This window comes from Pelodiscus sinensis, chromosome 5 (genome assembly GCF_049634645.1).
Source record: "Pelodiscus sinensis isolate JC-2024 chromosome 5, ASM4963464v1, whole genome shotgun sequence".
NCBI classification, from domain to species: Eukaryota; Metazoa; Chordata; order Testudines; family Trionychidae; genus Pelodiscus; species Pelodiscus sinensis.
This window is the reverse complement of record NC_134715.1, coordinates 52,931,530-52,952,726: the sequence shown is the minus strand read 5'-3', so window position 1 is coordinate 52,952,726 and position 21,197 is coordinate 52,931,530. Positions and strand designations below refer to the sequence as shown.

Below are 21,197 nucleotides of genomic sequence, written 5' to 3'. Positions count from 1 at the left end.
CCCAGGCCACATGGGCCACAGCAGCGGGGCCTCCAGGGACAGCCCCAGACCACAATGGCAGCGGGGCCTCTGGGGTGGCCTTGGACTGTGGCAGCAGGGCCACTGGGGCCAGACCACATGGGCCCTGACAGCGGCACCTCCCTCTGGGGTGGCTGCAGACGTTGCTGCAAGGTGGCATGAAGCCAGGTAAGGTCCTCCCTCATGCCCAGATCCTCCCCCCCATCCCACTCCCCTCACTCCTCCAAGACCCAGCACCCCCAGCTTCCTCTGACACCTTCCCTTGTTCCTGCACCCTCTCTCCTGGCCAGACACCCCCACCGTGCTCCTTCATCCACGTTGTTCCTGCATCCTCTTTCCTGGCCACACACTGCACCCTTCCTTGCTCCTGCTCCCTCTACCTGACCAGACACCCTACTCCCAGGCTGCTTCTGCCCCCCTATCTCCCACCCAGGCCTCACAACTTCTCCCACTTCAGTACCCCACCTCCCTCCCACATCCTGTACCTACTTGCTGGTAGCCCTGTCTCACACACTGAACCCCTCATTTTTGCCCCTATACCAGAGCCTAAGTGGGTCCATAAAATCCACTAACACTGGAACCTCAGAAAAGTAAATCTGGTCTATGGGAAGCCCTGAACCTCAGTCCCCTCCTTCCCCTCCTCTCACCCCATGAGGCTGGAGAACCAGAGGAGCGAGGTATCTCAGTTGGGGCCACATCAGTGAGTGTTGGGGGTTTGGGGAGGAGTTTATTTGCTTTTCACTTGTTTGGTCCCCAAATGATTTTTCTGTGGGTCAGGATCCATGACTAAAAAAAGGTCCTCCACCTCTGCCATGTTTTGTGTTGGACATAATATTTTACTTTATTTAAAATGAAGTTAGATAAATTAACATGAGAAAGTTTAAAATGCTTAATCTGTTTCATAATTTCAATTAAACATTCTCCCTAGCTGCAGCTGGTTCAGAAAATAAGGTCACTGTACCCAGCTTTAAATTTTTAGAGATTGCCTAGCTCCTAGAACTGGAAGGGACCTTGAAAGGTCACTGAGTCCAGTCCCCTGCCTTCACAGCAGGACCAAGCAAGTACCATCCCTGACACATTTTTGCCCCAAATCCCTAAATGCCCTCTGCAAGGATTGAACTCACAACCCTGAGTTTAGCAGGCCAATGCTCAAACCAGTGAGCTATCCCTTCCCCCTTCCCCCTTGCCGCCCCGCCGCCCTCCCCCCCCTTTTTCCTGGCACACAGATCCATGAATAAGTTAAATCTCAGTACACCTCTTATGAAAGGTTTCCGACCCCTGCACTAAAACATAAGATCTTCATCTTTATTTATTTATTAATGAAGCTGCCATAAGTAGGACTATTATTGACTCATCAAAGTATCACTGGCTCTCGGACCCATACATAGAGGAGAATAAGTCAAATCTCCGCACTCCACCTCTGAAAGGTTGCTGATCCCTGTTGTAAACTTTCTAACCAAGACTTGCAGTTTTAGATAACCCAAGCTTGACTCCAGATGTACAGAACATTTCCTTTAAACATGTGTAAACATGAATTTCAAACATTAGCTTTAATAATTTTTGTATAACTTTCTTCAAACTCCTATGAGCCTGGTGGAATGGTTCACAGTCTCAAGATCAGGGGTGGCCAATAAAAAAAAGGTGGCCCACCAGGGTTAGTGCCTTGTGGGCTACTGCTATATTTACCTGCGCCGCCACAGGTATTGAGTGATCATATTTCTTATTTGCCATGGACTGCTGTTCCCACCAATAAGAGAGGTGGGAAGCAGCACAGACTGGGACACCACAGAAGTGCAGGTGAATATAGAAATGGGGGCTCACCAGGGACTAGGCCTGCAGACCAGATCCGGCCCATGGGCTGGAATTTGCCCACCCCTGCTTAAGAGTCAGTCATTGCTGCAATCCTAAAAGAGGAAGTGTTTTTGAAATATTTCTTTATTTCAGTTTAATATTCTGTATCTTATCTTACACATCCTTACTTGTATGTAGAGCGTATTCATGTACATAAATGGTCTAATTCAAGTCATATGGATTGTTGTATCAATAAATTATATGCTGAATAAATGTTGCAGCTTTAGATTTTAAGCACTTTGGTGCAATGACTATATCTTTTACCAAGTTTTGTACTTTGGGTACTTAATAAATAATAAGAGTTTATCTTGTTTGTTTTGCTAGTAAGAAAGTCTAAAGGTATTCTAGTCAGTGTTCAAAGTGTTGGAAATGCTTCCTTGTGATTTTTCTATTCCTTTTCATCTCTCTGATCCATGATGGATCATGGCAAATTAAAAATAACATGGCATGACTACTTGTAACTAAGCTAGAAGGCTTTACAAAATCTCAGAAAGAGGATGGAAAGAAAAGAGAATGTGAAGTACACTCAAGAATGTGGAGGCCATTTTTCAGCCTCCAGAATAAAAAGATCTAAGGAAACAGAGAAGTCTTTGTTTGCTTACACTATGATTCTTCCTTTTCACAAGCCAGTGTATACATTTGAAAAGTCATTTTGCTTGGTTAAAATAGTTAAAATTAATTAAGTCACTGTATTATGTGACTAAATATTTTGAATAAGCACAGAAGAATCAATAAAAACTGGCTAGTGATCATTGAACAATCATATTCCTCTATTATACGTCTATATTATATTCTAATATTACAAGTGAGGCAAGCAATCCAAATCCTCATGGCTGTTTACCTTTTTGTCTTGCAATAGCAATTTAAAAACAGCAAAGTTCTAATTAGCACTGTTATTTTAATACAGGAAAGTTTAGTCTGAGATTTTCTAAGAAAAGAGCTACTTGGAGATGTGAAGAGAAAGTAGAATTTGGTTTGTTTTTAACTATGACTAAGAAATTTTTATCTCTAATATGGTGTGGTATGCTGACACATTATGTAACTTCTCTTAAAATAGAAAAAGCTCTATTGGTTAATAAGAGTTTTGTTTATACAAACTACCTCATTTCAGACCATCTCATGGGATTACAAAAAGGCATTTTCTTCTTTATAAAGGCACCATCAATATATATGCTTTGTCAGCCATTGGTAGTCTAGGGTAACAGAAATGCAATAGTTTAACTAAATACCTGGAAGTTCCTTGTACACTCTAAAAATATTTTCCATTAAGCAGTTCAGTGAATTATACTAAACTCTAACATAAACTAGAAAATAATTTATCAGATTCACCTTTATTGTAGCACTCATTTGTCTTTGTAGCTTGACCTTATATGTTGCCAGGAAAGTAATTGGAACAGCTTTGGAAATGAAAGTTATTTGGGGTGGAGGAATGGTAATGCTAGCAAGGCAGAAAGTTAGAATAGCTGGAGCATTATTATTTAGTCCTGATATCCTCTTTAATACCCAGATGTCCATCCATAGCATTAAGCTGCTAACTCCTTCATGGTCTATGACAGTGATTTGAAGGAGATAACAGGCAGTCATGCATTTAATTTTATTTTTATAAGCCACTTGCCTCAATTTTTATTCTTTTCCTAAAACTGTCAGCTATATTTTTGCAATAGTACACCATCCAAAATGATGTCAAAGTCAAGATGTCTGTATGTTGACAGAATTCTTTGACTGCCCTGAACTTTGTGTAAAAACTGACCATATACTTTATCCTTCCTCTTCCCACTCTATTTCTTTCCCTCACACTACGCACACACACTTAGCCAATTTCCTGCTGTACAGTGTGTGGAGTTGTGTATTTGATGTAAAGTATTACATGAAGGCTTGGATATAGCAGCCAATATGTCTCCTTTGGAACACTGTTGCCTTTTCCCAGAAAAGAACTGAAAGGTCACTGCAGAAACGTATCTAGGGGTCATAGTGGACCACAAGCTAAATGAGTCAACAGTGTGATGCTATTGCAAAAAAAGAAAACATGATTCTGGGATGCATTAACAGGAGTGTTGTGAGCAAGACACGAGAAGTCATTCTTCCACTCTACTTTGTGCTGATCAGGCCTCAGTTGGAGTATTGTGTCCGGTTCTGGGCACCACATTTCAAGAAAAATGTGGAGAAATTGGAGAAGGTCCAGAGAAGAGCAACAAGAATGATTAAAGGTCTAGAGAACATGAGCTATGAAGGAAGACTGAAAGAACTGGGCTTGTTTAGTTTGGAAAGGAGAAGACTGAGAGAGGACATGATAGTGGTTGTAAGGTATCTAAAAGGGTGTCACCAGGAGGAGGGAGAAAAATTGTTCTCCTTGGCCTCTGATGATAGGACAAGAAGCAATGAGCTTAAGCTGCAGCAAGGGAGGTTTAGGCTGGACATTTGGAAAAACTTCCTGTCAGGGTGGTTTAACACTGGAATAAATTTTCTAGGAAGGTTGTGGAATCTCCGTCTCTGGAGATATTTAAAAGCAGGTTGGCTAGACATCTATCAAGGATGATCTAGCGGTACTGGGTCCTGCCATGAGGGTAGGGGACTGGAGTAGATGACCTCTCAAGGTCCCTTCCAGTTCTAGTGTTCTGTGATTCTATGACATTGACAACCTAATTTTGTATTTTTTAACTGTCTATACGGGAGGGCTAAAGTTGAATTAAGCTATGCAACTTCAGCAACATCAATTGCATAGCTGAAGTCGAAATAGCTTAATTCAGCTTTTAGCGCTGTGTACGCAGCAAGAAGTTGAAGGAAGAACACTCTTCCTTTGACTTCCCTTACTTCTCATAAAATGAGGGTTACCATGAGTTGGAGTAAGAAGTCCTCCAGCTTGACATTATTCCAAAATAAAGGCTTGTAGTGTAGATGTGCACTATGTTATTTTGGAATAATGTTAGTTATTCTGAAATAACGTTTCTGTGTAGATGTACCTTATATGTGTTGTTTCTAGTATCGTCAAAACGTGTATCTCAAATCTGTTTTCAAATGATATTTTTCCTTATTTCTGTAGCCGTTTTCCACTAATATAGTAGTATCCCTACTTACCTATAGTAAGTCCAGTTAACAAAAATTCCTGATTCAGTGAAATCAACTTATGTTCCAATGTGCCTCACAGCTTAAAATGCGGCGAGGAGTCCTGTGGTACCTTATAGACTAACTGAAATGTAGGAGCATAAGCTTTTGTGGGCAAAGACCCACTTTGTCAGATGCATGCATCTGACGAAGTGGGTCTTTGCCCACGAAAGCTTATGCTCCTACACTTCAGTTAGTCTATAAGGTGCCACAGGACTCCTCGCCGCTTTTGCAGATTCAGACTAACATGGCTACCCCTCTGATACTTGACAGCTTAAAAAGACTCTGCTGTTGGTCCTGTAAGGCTGGAATGCAGTGACAACATTTAGAAAGGTCAGCTAGTTATAAAGTGGCCGTATTCTCTGTTTTCTCATTCCTACAGCATATAGCAGAGGTGGCCACTCAGGATAAGATGGAACACATACAATCTTTGTAGGACATCAATCTGTTGCTCAACAAGAATGAGCTGCAGGTTTTATTGTAGAGCTTTGTTGGCTGCGTATCACTGGAAGATTGCACTTTGGCTTCCCGGACGTGTGGGTTGCCATGTGTGGATTTTGTTATGAATTTGCATTCTCACCTGCTTCTGTTCTGTTTTTCCTTTGCAGAGAGAGGATGCGCCAGTCTGCAATGTTTGAATTGTGCCAGGGGATGCACCAGATCAGCCTGCAGTTTGTTCGCTTGCAGATTAGCTTTGAAGAATATACAATAATGAAAGTTTTGCTGCTGTTAAGCACAGGTAGGTTAGCTTCTATTGTTACCCAGCATTCTTGCTCATTGTTAGATGACAGATTGGGTTAGTACCTATAATTCAGAAAATGATACAAGGCATTTAAGTACAAGAGTAACAAAAGAGGAAACAAATATTGCCCTGGAGGCTAAGGAGTTCACAAGAGAAGGGATGGAAAAACAAAGAGCCCCAGTTCCTGACTGCACTACGTCAGAGCTCAACTGCAGTTCCTGCTCCCCATTACAGCAGGGCCTGCTCTTTTTGTTCAGGTCCTATATCCTGGAAAGGATGATAAGGAAGCAGGGCTATAGTCCTGTCCCTCCATGAATGAACCAACAGATTTAGTCAAGCATATCAAGGGAGCATGCTGCTTCTCGTAAAAAGGAGAACCTGCTCCCCTACATGCTGGGGAACTGGGAGGAATTCTGATTCACTGAGCTATAATTGTCTTCAACACAAATGACTTAAAGGCCCCTTGAAGATTGGAATGTGACAAAACAAGTCTAGTGCTAGTATCGAGTACAGTGAGTGTGGCATGCTATAATATATACTACACAATATTGCTTTTTTCTTAAGCTGCAGCTTGAATTTCAGAGACTTTCTTTTTGTATTGAAGAACTGCCACACAGGACATGTTGATATGCTCCCAAAGTTCAGACCACAGGAGCGTAAATTGCAGTGCACACTGAAGTGCTGCTGCGGTACCTCTCCAGTGTGATCTCTGGGGGTGCCAATTTAAAAGGTTTCTAGTACACTTCAGTGTAGCCATGTTTGAGGAGGCCTACACTGTTGCAATCTTGGGATCCTTAAGTTCATGCCCATGGAGTCCATATGGGAAAGTTACAGCACAGCAATTCAGTGCGAACTGAACTTCACACCTCCATAATCCAAATAATAGGGGAGTATAGTCATGCCCTCAGTGTTAATGACAATGATGTTTAATAATCTTCTGTTCCTATAGATTTAAAGAATTACAACCCCGATACAATACACATGTCTGTAAAACATAAACATTGGAACAGCATGACCATTTTCAAGGTTCAGAAAAGGGCAACAAAAATTATTGGGGATTTGGAATGTGTCCTATATGAAGACAGATTAAAAAGTCTTGGACTTTTCAGGTTGGAAAAGAGGAGACTAAGGGGAGGGGGGATATGATAGAAGTCTATAAAACCATGACTGGTATGGAAAAGGCAAATAAGGAAAAGTTATTTACTTATTCCCACAATATAAGAGCTCAGGGTCACTATGAAATTAACAGGCAGCAGGTTTAAAACAAACAAAAGGAAGTTTTTCTTTACTCAGTGCAGTCAACCTGTGGAACTCCTTTCCAAAGGATGTGGTGAAGGCTAGAACTTTAACAGGGTTCAAAAAACAGCTAAATAGATTCATGGATGTTAGGTCCATCAATGGCTATTAGCCAGGATGGGTAGTAATGGTGTCCCTAGCCTCTGTTTCTCTGGAGGTGGGAGACAGGGAAGGGATTATGTGAGGATTACTTTTGTGATCCCTCCCTCTGGGGCATCTGGTGTTGGCCACTTTTGGCAGACAGGATACTGAGCTAGATGGACCTTTAGCCTGACCCAGGATGGCCATTCTTATGTTCTGTATTTCCTTCCCCATCCAGCCTGATCCCCATCTGTTTTTGTAAACAGAAACTTTTTTCTTTTTGTTTGATTTATTCAGTCACGTCCCAAAGGATTGTTTACAGCATCATCTCTTACTTTGGTGCTTTGTGATGCCGCAAATACTGGACTGTGACATCAATGAATTAATTAGGCAGGAATTCCCCCATCACAAGAGGAGTCCACACGTGGCCAGAGGCCCATTGCATTTCCTGCTTTCTACTTGTGAGCTATTGGTGCTTGAGAAAGAGCCTGAGACTGCTCTGACCTTTGTGGGGGGAACACTTTGGGTATGTCTACATTGCAGCTGGGAGTGAGCCTTCTGACCTGGGCTTGAGCTTGTGCACTAAAAATAGCAGTCTGAACAGTGAGGCTTGGACTAGAAATTGGGATCTCAAGTCCTCCTAGCCTCATAGGCACAAAAGGCAAAACTTCAGGCCAAGACGTAACATCCATACTGCTGGTTTTAGCATAGTAGTTCATGACCCAATAGCATATATCCGTCTGTCTGGCATGGGAGACTCACTCCCAACTGCACTCACCCTTCAGATCCTGGCCAGTTCCGTACTACAACCCCTCCTCTGCCCTGTGAATAAGGGAACTCCACAGCAGCAGAGTAGGGCAAGCCCCTGCATCCTGACCCCGCTACCCACTGGAAGCACAAGGCAGGCAGAGATGGGTAAGCCCCAGCACCCCAATCCTGCACAGAGTGGAACAAGCCCCCGTGCTCTGACTCCACAACCTGTTGGTGCAGCAGATAGGCATAGGGGCCAAGCTCCCTGAGCCCAGACCCTGCTCCCCACTGGGAGTAGTATGTCAGGCAAGTTGAGTAGGGCTAGCTTGACCCCATTCCTTGCTGGGAGCACTGGGCGGGCACTGCAGAAGCGCCCTGGAAACAGATAGAGGCAAGCTCCAAGTGCTGTGTGAGGAATGCTGGTGCGCACATTTACAGGTGGTTGGTCAGTAAATGTCTATCCTTCGCTTCCCACAGACCAGCTGGGGGGAGAGAGGAAAGGATGGCACATTGCTGCTATCCTCCATCATTTTTCACCCACCTGAAGTCAGGGCATATAACAATGTGGCAGTAGCTGTTTCAGTGAGATAGACACATATTATTATTCTTTTCTGAAGAGTTCATTGCAAGACCATACTGAAAAATAAATTGCTTGGTTCAGTCTGAAATGGACAATGATGTTCTTAGAAAATCTACAAAAATTGTCAGCTATGGAATATTCTTAATATTTACATTGTGTAACTTTAAGTGGGAGGAAGAAAGTAGGATAAAAAGAAATAAAGATAGTGGTGATGCATATAGAGTATTCTCTGTGATCAGCAATAATTCCAGTTTCTAATACCTTCACTTCACCTTGAGACTATATTGTAATAGAAAATACCATGCTTGGTTTTATTTCTTTTTTGCTTTTTTTATTGAATCATGTCACATGTAGTGTGCTGCTTGTTTTGAAACTAATATGATGACCACATCAAGGAAGTTTCACTCTATTTAAATGTGAAAGAAACCACACATTACATCTCAATTGTTTTCTTGCCTTTCCCCAGCCCATAAGTCTTGGAAGATTGCCAGTATCCCTTCTGAATTTAATAAGTAAAATCAGAAACACTAGGCAGACTTCACAATTTGGTGTTTTGCTTGAGTTCCTTTTATTTGTGGTTTATTTCTTCCTTTTATAATCTGGCTGGGATGATAGTGCAGTAATTTTCAAATACAACAGTAAACAAAGAAATAATATTTGACAGAAATAGAAGCATGGATTTAATTCACAATTTTATAATACATCAGAAATATAGGAGTGTTAATCAAAAGGTCTGTTTTCCTACTTTTAATTGGATAGATTTGTGAATATTGAAGAAATAGTTAAGTGCTTGCATATTATGTAAGAGCCATAGCATATTGTACGTGTTTTATTTTTTACTGTAGGAGAGTATCTCTCTTAATAAAGGTGGTGAGTGTTTATTCATTTGGTCTGGACTTTGGTCTCAAATTTATTTAAAACAGTGGTTGCTTTGTGTTAGCTGTCTTTCATTGGTGTGTGCCTTCAAATGTATTATTGCAATGGAAAATGTGTGAAGAAATCTATTTATCATTGGTTTGCAGATTAACACAATACCCATTAGCTTGTTTAAACCAGAGGTTCTCATCCTGTGGTCCCCCATGCATTTGGTGGTGGTTCACAGTGTGCCTCCTGTTCAGATGATTTTAGATCTCTTCCTTATTTCCCAGTGATAAATTGCTTTAGTAGGCAGATAAAAATCTATTAAATTCATTCCTAACTCTATTCCATGAAAGAAATGGTCGTGGTAGCCACATGCACATTCTGGGTACATCTATACTGCATTGTGTGGGAAGGGGGAGAGGGGCATGTGTGGCAGATGAGGCAGCAGGGGACCTGGCTCACTCCAGGTCTGGACTGCTGCGGTTGTACTTTTTAAATGTAGTAAGAGCCCCCGCTGCAGTTCTGCCTTTTAAATGTAGTAAGAGCCAGGCAGCTCTTACTTTTTAAAAACAGAGGCACAGAGGTCCAGACCCGGCACAAGCCAGGACTGTTAAGTTCTGGCTCACGCTTGGTCCCCCGCTGTGGTTCTGCCTTTTAAATGTACTAAGAGCCAGGCAGCTCTTACTACATTTAAAAGGCAGAGCCACAGTGGTCCCAGAGCTGGCGCGAGCTGGGACTACTCAGTCATGTCTCTCAGTACCCTGGGAGCTAATCCAACTGTAACTCTACAGTTTAAATGTAGTAGGAGCCAGGCTGCATGCACACCTGACTCCTATTACGTTTAACCTGCAGAGCTGCAGGTGGGGTAGTGAATACTCCCCCTTATTGTGAATTAGCTATATATTTACATTATTTTATACATTTTTATGCTCCAGTAGCCTAATATGAATACTTTAGCATTTAAGGTATTTGGAGATATGCGAAGGCATTTTGTTATCACGAGTGGTTTGCTGGTGATCTATGGAAAGATTTGCATTGAGTGGGGTGGGCAGCAGGCCAAAAAGTTTGAGAGCCACTGTTCTAATTAGGAATGTGAGTCAGATTCATCCTGTGAGGCTTGGGGCTCCCCCTGTAGCAGGAAGCTGGTGCTAGTGCTCTGAGCACATGGGGAAGGGAGAGGGGAGTGCAGGGCTGGAGCTCTAGAGCAGGCTTCAAGCTGTATAAGGGGGAGCAAGTCCTGAGCCTGGGACCCCCCTTCCAAATGGTCACAGACCCTTAATGGTCCGTGGATCACACTTTGAGAACTACTGCATTAGAAATTAAACTCACTTGAAGCATTTAATTTTTGTATTGAAAAGCCGAGTTAATCCATCGAAGATTTTACATTTGTGGCTCAACAATCTCTAAACAACTTAGTGAATACAGAAACATCATGACACTGTTGAAAGTTATTGGTAAGCTTTTCAAAGGAATGTCCAGGATTCAGTTTTGGTCTAATCCTACAAACATTTACTACTGGGTTTAGTATCTACTACTGTGAATAATCTATCTGAAGTTTCTAAATAGACAATAATACGCTTGTTAGCATAACTAGTTCCACAGAAGTCCGTCAAACTGCTTACAGAAATCAGGACTAGAGTGCAACCTCAGAGTTTCAAATATCAGAGTTACAAACTGACCAATCAACCACACACCTTGTTTGGAAATGGAAATGTGCAGTCCAAGACAAAATAAGCAGCAGAGATTCCCCCCGCCAAAAACATAAACAAACAAACAAAAAACCAGTACAGAAAAACTTTAAAAGACTTGGTAAGGAAATTGTTTCTGTATTTCTTTCTTTCTTCTGAATAGTAACATTTCAGGGCTGTATTGATTCAATGTTCAGCTATGCACTTTTGAAAGAAAAACCATAAAAATTTTTGTTCAGAGGTACGAACATCCTCCATTCCTGAGGATTTTGTAATTCTGAGGTTCTACTTTATGCTAATGGGCTTTTTGCTAATACAGATAAGAGTTTTAATGGGGTATTAGGAAGAAAGTTTTGTTAACACTGAAAATATATTATCTTGTCAAATCTTTAAGCAGAATGTAGGCCTTGTCTGTACTATGTAATGGATTGATGCTTCAGTAATCGATCCTCCGGCTGCCTGTTTATCATGTCTGTTGAAGACATGATAAATCAGTCTCCAAGCACGCTCCCATTGATGCTTGGTAATCATAAGAACATAAGAATGGCCATACTGGGTCAGACCAAAGGTCCATCTAGCCCAGTGTCTTGTATGCTGACAGTGGCCAATACCAGATGCCCCAGAGGGAGGAAACACAACAGGTAATCATCATGTGATTCCTCTTCTGTCATCCATTTCCAGACAAACACCAGTCCTACCCATCCTGGCTAGTAGCCACTGATGGATCTAAGCTCCATGAATCTATCTAGCTCTTTTTTGAACCCCGTTAAAATTCTAGTCTTCACCACATCCTCTGGTAAGGAGTTCCACAGGTTGACTGTGTGCTAATCCACCAAGACAAGAATAGCAGCTGGCATCAATGAGCAAGCAACTCTCACTGAACTTACCGCACAGACGCTGTAGTGAGTAGGCTGACTTCAGCTATGCAGCTTGTGTAGCTGAACTGGATCCAACAACACTGAGTAGTGTAGACAAGAAAAAATACTCTCTTGTTCTGCATTAGCATTATGGCTTTCTTTAAGATGTCACACACATGATCAATAATGTGTTCACCGTCTAACAGCTTTGATTGACAAAAATGTGTTATTTGATGTAACTTTTCCACACCTTGCAGATATAATTTAAATAGAGTATCAAAGCAATTGTAAGTATGTGATGTACATCTTCTCTTCCCCCAGGTATAATGTAGTACTCTAGTAGTTGTATGTAATGTCCTCAATTCTATAGGAAGATTCCTACTCCTTCTGCTGTCATTTTATGCTAAAGTCAAATGTGCTGTATTTTCAAGATGATAAGCTGCTCTACTTTAGCCCTTCTTCATACACTAACCTGGAAAGAACTCTTGTATCATTTGAAAATGTTTGTAATGCTTCTACACAACACCAGGACACTTCTATAACCCTTCAACCTTTATAATGTAGATAGTATAAGAATATTCAATAAAAAGAACAGTAATACAAAGATGTCATTTTACTGACAGTTCCCAAGGATGGCCTCAAAAGCCAAGCTGCATTTGAAGAAATGAGGGCAAATTACATCAAAGAACTAAGGAAGATGGTAACTAAATGTCCAAGTAACTCTGGACAAAGCTGGCAACGATTCTACCAACTGACTAAGCTTCTGGACTCCATGCACGATGTAAGTATTACCCATCAGGGAGTTTGTAGTATATTGGGTGGTAACTTTAAGAAGGATTAAAGAAAAATCTTTTCCTAAAGGTAAACTAGTAATTTTTCATTACACTAGCCAGCAGGGAAGCAATAGCTAATCAGTCTTCAAAGAGTCTGTTAGAAATTTTTGGACAAATTTAGGGGAAAATTGTATATAAAGTTGTTTATTTTCTAATTTTAAGGGCCACATTCTGATACTTTTATCCATGTGAATTGTATTTCACACCACAAATAGTCCCAGTGAAGTTGACAGAACTATTAGTTGTCATGTTATCCAGTGTGAGCAAATGTACCGTAATCTGTCCCTAAACCAGCAAATGAATTATATAAATAATTCTTTTTCAAAGAGAAAAATTAGTGAAATATGCAGTGTGTTGTTAAAACTTAAGATGCTCATGAGCCAGTTCACAATATAAGATGTTTGATTAGAGTTTTACACTTTTTTGTAATTTAAGGACTGGTTTGCTAATAAAATGTTTATTTAACTATTGAACAAAGATGTGACCCGTTCTAGCTGCTAATCTCATAAATAACTTTTTCTAAAACATTTGTTAATGGCTTAGGGTCAGTGTGGATCCCTTGAAGTTTTGCTGAACTTTGCAAATCTAACATTAATTGAATTATTATACAATTATTTCTAGCCCTCCATTTTGTTTCAAACATAATTTGCAATTGTATAGGCTTATCTTATGGTGCCACCAATTACAAGATGCATGCCTACTTTCAAGGCTGTCCAAAAAAACCATTTAAACTGTATAGCAAAGGAAAGCGCAAACACTCACACTCTCCTGATGTGGCACAAAAATAATTTTGCTGTGAGCTAGGGATGTAAGGACTAGTCGACTATCCAATAAGTATATGGTTATTGTATAGTCGACTAGTGACTCGACAAATCGCTTCCTCCCCCTTGCTGCCTCTCTCAGAGAGGGAGCAGGTTCTTGATACAATTAAAAAGCAGAAGTACAATGGGGAGGACCAGGGATGGGGCGGAGGGACCGGGCATGAGCCAGGATAGCTGATTCCCAGCTCACACCTGGTTCCCCCTGTTGTGCTTTAGCCTTTTAAATGTATTAATCCATCCACTACTTGATTAAATGCAATTTAACATCCCTACTGTGAGCTGCATGTAGAACCATGGGCCCTAATTGAAGCAGCTGCATATGAATGTGTCCCTCTTTCGTACTTGTCTTAGTTTTCATTTTTGGGGACGTATTACAGTGCAGCGCAGTTTAGGTCAAATCTGTAGGAGAGCCTGAGGTCTGTTTACAGATTGTACATATGGAATTATTTTTCAAATATTGTTCTGTTGTTGAATCATTGAAAATCTCAGTGGGAGGAAAAGGATATTATTAATACTGCAGTAATAGCTCACTCTTTCGAGATGAGTTTTCATTTATATTGTGCTGGTGAAGGATGTTTTATTGTCTGGTTTGGAAGAATGGACTGGGTGATGAACAAAATTTATTTGCAAAATTTTCACATATATATCTCTACAACAGTTAATACAGTTCTCCCAATCCCCTGTACTATTTATCATATTTTTCATACATTTCTTTGAAAGTTATGTAGTGGACTTCTAAATCTTTTTTACTTTGTTTAATAAGGAGAATTGTGTGGATGGAAGGAATAGCTAACAAAATTCTACACACATTTAAAATAACCCGAAGTAATCACCCCAAATACTTCATTAATATTGTAACTTATAGTGTTTTGATCCAACACTTCAGAATGCTGTGGTATTCTATTTAATTTTGGTAAGATAAGAACTGATGCTATTTTATTATATTTAATATCATTTTAGTATAAGCAAGTTAATACAAGATTTTTAAAGAAAGTCTTGCTGTCAGCATTCTCTTTAAAACAGCCATTTGGCTGTAAAATATTGTGTTCTTTTGTGATATTTTTGTGACTTACCAAACTGGTGTTCATTTTTTCTCCTTATAATTTACTTTTTATTTGTTTTGACTTAATTGTTCCCAAAGATATGTGTAAATGCAAAAGGAGACCAAACTTGGCCAAACAACAAAGAATATTAGAATAATTTTTGCAGTACTATTGACAAGAGATGAGTTTGACAAGAGATGACCTGCAGTCCCCTCTTGGACCAGATCTTGTACTCCATTTAGGACTAAATCAGGAATCACCTTTCCTCTTGTGGGTTCCAAAACCAGTTGTTCCAAGAAGCAGTCATTTAAAGTGCCAAAAAACTTTATCTCTGCATCCCATTCTGAGGTGATGTGTACCCAGTCATTATGGGGATAGCTGAAATCCCACATTGTTATTGCGGGGTTTTTTTTTTGGTTTTGTTCTTTAAATTTTCATAGCCTTTCAAATCTCTCTTAGCATTTCACAGTCACTATCACCATTCTGGTCAGGCATTCAATATGATATTCCAACTGTTATATTCATATTATTAGAGGTTGGAATTACGATCCGTAAAGATACTATAGTAATAGAAATGTAGCTGTGTTAGTCTGGTGTAGCTGAAGCAAAATTCAGGGACTATGTAGCATTTTAAAGACTAACAATTGTTAGTCTTTAAAATGCTACATAGTCCCTGAATTTTGCTAAAGATACTATGGAACAGTTTGGTGAATTTATGATTTTTATTTCATTTGATTCTACACTTTATTTCACATAGAGTGCCAATCCCTCCCCGCTGCCCTGTACGACCTGTTCTGTCCTTCCAATATATTTTGTATACTAGTATTACTGAATCCCATTGATTATTCTCATTCTACCCAGTTTCTGTAATTTGATACGAGGCATTCTAGTTCACCCATTTTATTATGTAGAATTCTAGCATTTGTATATAAGCACTTTAAAAATTAGTCACTATTTAACTGTCTGCCATAACCTGATGTGATTGATGGGACTTCTTTTGACTATTTCTCATCTGATCTTACTCATATCTTCTTATCTTCCTTCCTCGCCTCTTTACTAGGACATAGAGAAAGGTCTATTAATAGAGACTCTCTAACGGATGTCTCTGTCCGATCCATGTGCTCCTCCGCACCTGTTGGCTTTCCCCCATGCCTTAGTTTAAAAACTGCTGTACAATTTTAAGTGCCAGCAATCTGGTTCCATTTTTGTTTAGGTGAAGTCAGTCCTTCCTGGATAGGCTCCCCCCTGGGGCGGCCCTAGACTAGCTGCCAGCAACTGGTGCCCTAGGCGAACCATGCAATCGGTGCCCCCACCTGCAAACCCCTCAATGATATTGCGCCACCATTTGGCACCCCATTTAACTTGGCGCCCTAGGCAACTGCCTAGTTCACCTATATGGACGGGCTGCCCCTACTCCCCCTTTCCCAAAAGTTCCCCAGTTCCTAATAAATCTAAACTTCTCCTCCCCATACTTTGCTCTCATCTACACATTGACACCTTGCACTTCTGCCTCTCTACCTGACCCTGGAAGCATTTCAGAGAATGCTACCATTGAGGTGCTGGATTTCAATCTCTTTCCTAGCAGCCTATATATGTAGCCTTCAGAACCTTTCTCCTATACTTAGCCGCTGTGTCTAGACTGGCAAGTTTTTCCGCAAAATCATCTGCTTTTGCGGAAAAACTTGCCAGCTGTCTACACTGGCCACTTGAATTTCCGCAAGAACGCTGACGATCTCATGCAAGATCGTCAGTGTTCTTGCGGAAATACTGCGCTGCTCCCGTTCGGGCAAAAGCCCTCTTGTGCAGATCATTTGCACAAGAGGGCCAGTGTAGACAGCACAGTACTATTGTGCGCAAAAAAGCCCTAAAATGGCAAGCAGGGCTTTTTTGCGCAAAAGCGCGTCTAGATTGGCACAGACGCTTTTCCGCAAAAGGTGCTTTTGCGGAAAAGCGTCCATGCCAATCTAGATGCTCTTTTCCAAAAATGCTTTTAACGGAAAACTTTTCTGTTAAAAACATTTCCGAAAAATCATGCCAGCGTAGATGTAGCCATCATGTTCTTCTCAGTCCTTGTCATGCAAACGCAGAGGCAACTTTTTTGCTAAAATCCTGACTCTACTGACTACTTTTCAACTGTCACCAGTATATTTTTAACTTTCATTCCATTTAGTTTTAAAGGATCAGAATATTCTTGGTCCTATGAATGTTGTAACCACAGTTGAAATCACATGTTTGTATCCCTGCTGCAGATAGAGCATTGGCATTTGCAGCACAAGCCTGAAGGGAGCTCTGTTGAATTCATGCGTATTCAGTCCCGCTGCTGCCTCCAGCTTTTTCATTAGAGAAAGGCAGCGTGTCATCATTTGTAGAGTTTAGTTTACCCTGGTGTAATGCCTCACAATGATGTCATTTCTTTGTATCTTAAGTCTTGCTTTGATTAACCTCGTTTTAAAATATCCTCTTTAAGGACTATGTAAAATAAGAAAACAGGATACTAGAAGTTTACTGTATTTTGCTTAAATAACACGAATAGCATAATAACCAAATTAGATGGTTTTACACTGCTCAGTGCTTTCAGCCTTTCATCCACATGGTGAGCATATGTGCAGACAAAAAAGTGCCGAGGTGAGGGAAAAAAGAAATTTTCAGGAAGAGCAGGTATGCAGTTAAGTATTTGAAAGTATCAGCAACTTTAAGTCATGACTCATAAAACCTCTAAGCACTGAAAACAGAACCAGAGAGCAAAGGAACAAAGTCATTCCTGCCTGGCTTTGGTGATTATATATGCACCAGTTACTGAAATATATAAAAATATACATACACACAGTTTTGTCAGTATTGTGGGGACCAACATATTTAATCCTCACTTCCTTTCTTCAGCAGTTTTCCTTTCAACCGTTTTGATGGTCGGAAGTAAATTTCTAATGATTTCATTAAACAGCATTGTTTGTACAGAATCATAATGCAGCGATGCTAGTTGATTCCACTTCCTAATACAGTTGGGAAGCATTTCTGTCTGATACCCATGATTGTTCTTGGGTACCTGAGAGAGAAAGACAGTACTTGTTTGTAGGTGAGCCACACTGTGCAGTCAGCAACATAAGAAACAGATGTATCACACATGCTGTTGAAAATTTCATTTTGATTTTCAGCATCTCCTGGAGCAAATTTGCCTTGGGAGCAAGGGTTGTATCTCGGCAATCTTTGTTTTATATAAGGAGTTTAATGTGTGTTTCAGCTGTTTTCAAAACAAAAAATGAATTCAGTTTCAATCTGACTGAGATGTAAACAGACTTTTTAGTTCAGACCGCTTTTGTTTCAGTGCAGTGTCATTAAACCCTAATATGAACCTACCCCTTGGCATGGCAAGACAAGTACTGCACTGTCATTTGCTTGTTGATATTTTCAGCTTGATAAAAATAAACTCTTTAAAGACGCAGCTGCTGAATCATTAATTTGTATGGTTCCTAAAGGGAATACTGTGCTTCTGAAGTGGATCTTCCCTTACACTGAGACTGTGAGAACAAAGATTTCACTTCTCTGAAAAAAGCTGATATTGATGGTACAATACAGTACATCATGAATTCACAGGAGGAGAATTACTTTACATGAAAAGAGAGACTTTGTGTGTGCTCCTGATATTGCAACTAATACTAGAGAAAATGTATTCATTTTTTGCTGTATCCAAACAGTGCCTTACATTATTTGAATTTGTTAATTTTCCATTTGTTGGTTTCCATAGATGTGGTCTTAATCATAACAATATTGTAGGTAAACTTTTAGAGGAGTCATGGAGCAATTGTATATTTCATGCCATAGACAGAGATTGAGAGGTGTTTCTAAGTGAAAGCACTGGCTCATTTTGCCAGTATAGGGAAAGGGCTCAGTGTGTGGTAATATGCACCTTTGCAATCTAAAGCAGTTTTTATTACTCCTGGATGTACAAAGTTGTGGTGAAAATCATTAGGCTGAAATCTGGTGGTGTTATTCACCATGAAAATCCCACAGATGCCAGACTCGGGTCCACTATAACTGTATTGTCTCTGGTGATGGAATTTTGTTCATTCTCTGAAGATTAATATAGACCAAAGAGTATTTCATAGAAATGACAAACTGACATACTTTGGTTAATAGGGGATTAATCTTTGGAATTTCAACAGATCTTAAATATAGAGTGCAAATGCAAAGATTGGCTATTGAGACACTAATTGTTACATAAAGATGCAAGAATCTCAATAATGTGTTACTAAAAGCCTACTTTAGTCTTAAGAATGTTGAAGTATGGTTTTCGTGAAACATATTCCCTGTTCATGAATTAGGTAGAAATGACTGATTCATTAATAATTGATGGGATTAGTGAGAATCTCTGTCCCGGTTTATCATCAAATCACTCTTAAAAGCCAACAGAGGTGGTCATTATATAGATAACAGCTTTCCTGTCTTACTTCAGTAAGCATAGTAAATATTATGAATTCTGTCTTTGTAATAAAATGCACCTATAGGCACTGAAATTGGGATTTTATTTATTTGTTTGGTTAGTTGGTTTTTTGGGGGGTTCTTATGGAACAAGGTTTGTTTCATCCGCCAAGATACAAATCCACATTTTACTGCAGTCTATCAAAGTGAGCTAAACAACAACTTAATATAATTGGTAAGAGTGATCTATTGTTTTCCTCCTCTGAAGGAAGTAGAAATTATTTATTCTGTATTCTCTCAGCTAAGCAAGCACAACCTTATCATCCAACCAACTTTTCAGTAATTTAATAGTTTTTAAACAATTAATGGTTGTAAAAATAAATAATTTCTGTCCAAGATCTCACTGTTTTCTGTTTGTGAAATCAGTGGTGCCTTCATTCACACTGCTTAATTAGAGTGTTGTCGTTAACACAGCTCTAGTAGAAGTGATATCAGCACTTCCATTATAAACTCCTATTTTCACGGGGTAAAAACCAGGGGGAGAGGCATGGGATAAAATATAACAAATTCTCAGCTCAATATGATGGTATATAGCTGCTTGCATTGCCATACTTTAATTTAAACTTACAAGTACCCACTAAATCTCAGTTGCTGTAATTTAAATCATGGTCCGTAAGCAGGGGGACCAGCAGCTTTCACAGGCCCCTGAGCAAGGTGCGGAGGGGAGCTGGCTCTCTGCTTCAGAAAGCGTGGGGCCTCAGGCAGAAGGGGCAGGCTGGGGCAGCCAGCCTTCAGTGCCACTTGTACTGTGGCGCTGCCCCTCCCCTCCCAGCCTGCAGAGGCACGCAGAGCATATGGAGCAGTGCTCCAACAGCAATGTAAAGGGCACAGGGCGTCAAGCTGCCACCACCGCTACTTTTGAATCACCAGTACCGGGCAATTGCCCCCTTTGCTCCTCCTTCCTTTCCATCAGTGAGCCTGCCTGTAAGGAGGTGTCAGTTAAAGAAAGGGACCAGTTTAACATAAGCTTTCTGGCTCCTTCCTGATTAGATACAGCAAACGAGACTCCCTTTCATACAGTGTAGAATGAATCTGGATGTAAGGCTATCTAAGTCAGTATAGGGCAGCTGTCTTCTATATATGACAAACACGAAAACTGTGTTAAATGATAATTAATTTGGGTACAAATCAAGCATATAAAAGTTGGGAAATTCCTAATTTATTGTGGCATTTGAAATCTTAACTCTGCTTCCTTGTGCTTCCAGCCTTCACACTGGCAAGCAGGTAGCCTGTGGAAATATTAGGATGTGATTATCTACTTAGCAATTGCCATTATGTATGCCCACAAAGGGACAGAATTGGGGTAGCACAGACAATCATACATTCAAATTTTCCTAACTTTGAAGTACTTGCCTTTGCAGCCTTAACATTCTTAACATAGACAAAACCTTTCTGCCTGTCTTAAATTCTTACTTACCTAAATAAGGCCAATTCATTAGGTAAGTTAGAAAGTTATTTTTATTCAATCTGTAAGCAGAGTTCTAAGCTTTAACCTGAAAAGCACAGACAGAAAAAAAAGCTTAATAATGTTTAACAAACCAACAATACAAGGAAATCAGAGCTGCCAAGCTCATGCCATCTTGCCAGAGTGCCTTGTAGTGTAAATGATGAATGGCATGTTAGTTTAACATTTTAATTTCCTCTATTTTCTAGGGGTTCTTGATTTTACCTTAGTGACATTATTTTGTCTTTACAGAATTTATAGCACCAGTGGAATAGTAAAAATCAATATTCCCCTTTAAAAGGGGGAAACAAGAAGGGTTCAGGGAATTTAAAGACCAATCAGCCTAACTGGAATACCTACAATAGATACTAGATCAACTTAATATCAGTTTGTAAGAGCCTGGGGGATAATAGGGTTATAAGGAATAATCAGTGTGAATTTGTCAAGAACAAATCATGCCAAGCCAACTTAATTACCTTCAAAGGTAGAAGGTATTACAGGCAGTCCCCGGGTTATGTACAAGATAGGGACTGTAGGTTTGTTCTTAAGTTGAATTTGTATGTAAGTCGGAACTGGTATATATTGTAGGGGAAACTCTAGCCAAACATTCTCCAGAGCTCAGTTTTATTCTCCCACACCTCACTTCCCTCAGTCCTTTATTCTCAAGCTGAGGTGTCTGCTGAGAAAAGCTGCTCCGTGTCTCCCTGGTCTGCTGGGGAGGGGCGCTAGCTTTGCGTCTCCCTGGTCTGCTGGG

General features: G+C 40.2%; 2 protein-coding genes across 5 annotated transcripts in view; one reads left to right on the top strand and one right to left on the bottom strand.

Annotated features, from left to right (window-relative positions):
- ARHGAP10 (Rho GTPase activating protein 10) overlaps positions 1-21,197 on the bottom strand; it is a 270,200-nt gene that overhangs the window by 2,677 nt on the left and 246,326 nt on the right. Inside the window, exon 23 of one of the 2 annotated variants that reach the window (XM_075930011.1) lies at positions 16,499-17,566. The exons of the other annotated variant lie outside the window; for it this stretch is intronic. Within the exon in view, the coding sequence (XP_075786126.1) occupies positions 17,514-17,566 (53 nt within the window). The 3' untranslated portion in view covers positions 16,499-17,513. Of the gene's footprint in view, positions 1-16,498; positions 17,567-21,197 lie in introns of those variants that run through there. 2 annotated transcript variants of the gene reach the window in all.
- NR3C2 (nuclear receptor subfamily 3 group C member 2) overlaps positions 1-21,197 on the top strand; it is a 252,637-nt gene that overhangs the window by 222,433 nt on the left and 9,007 nt on the right. For all 3 annotated transcript variants that reach the window (XM_014578934.2, XM_006133847.4, XM_014578933.3), the window contains exons 7-8: positions 5,580-5,710; positions 12,450-12,607. In XM_014578934.2, the coding sequence (XP_014434420.1) occupies positions 5,580-5,710; positions 12,450-12,607 (289 nt within the window). The remainder of the gene's footprint in view (positions 1-5,579; positions 5,711-12,449; positions 12,608-21,197) is intronic.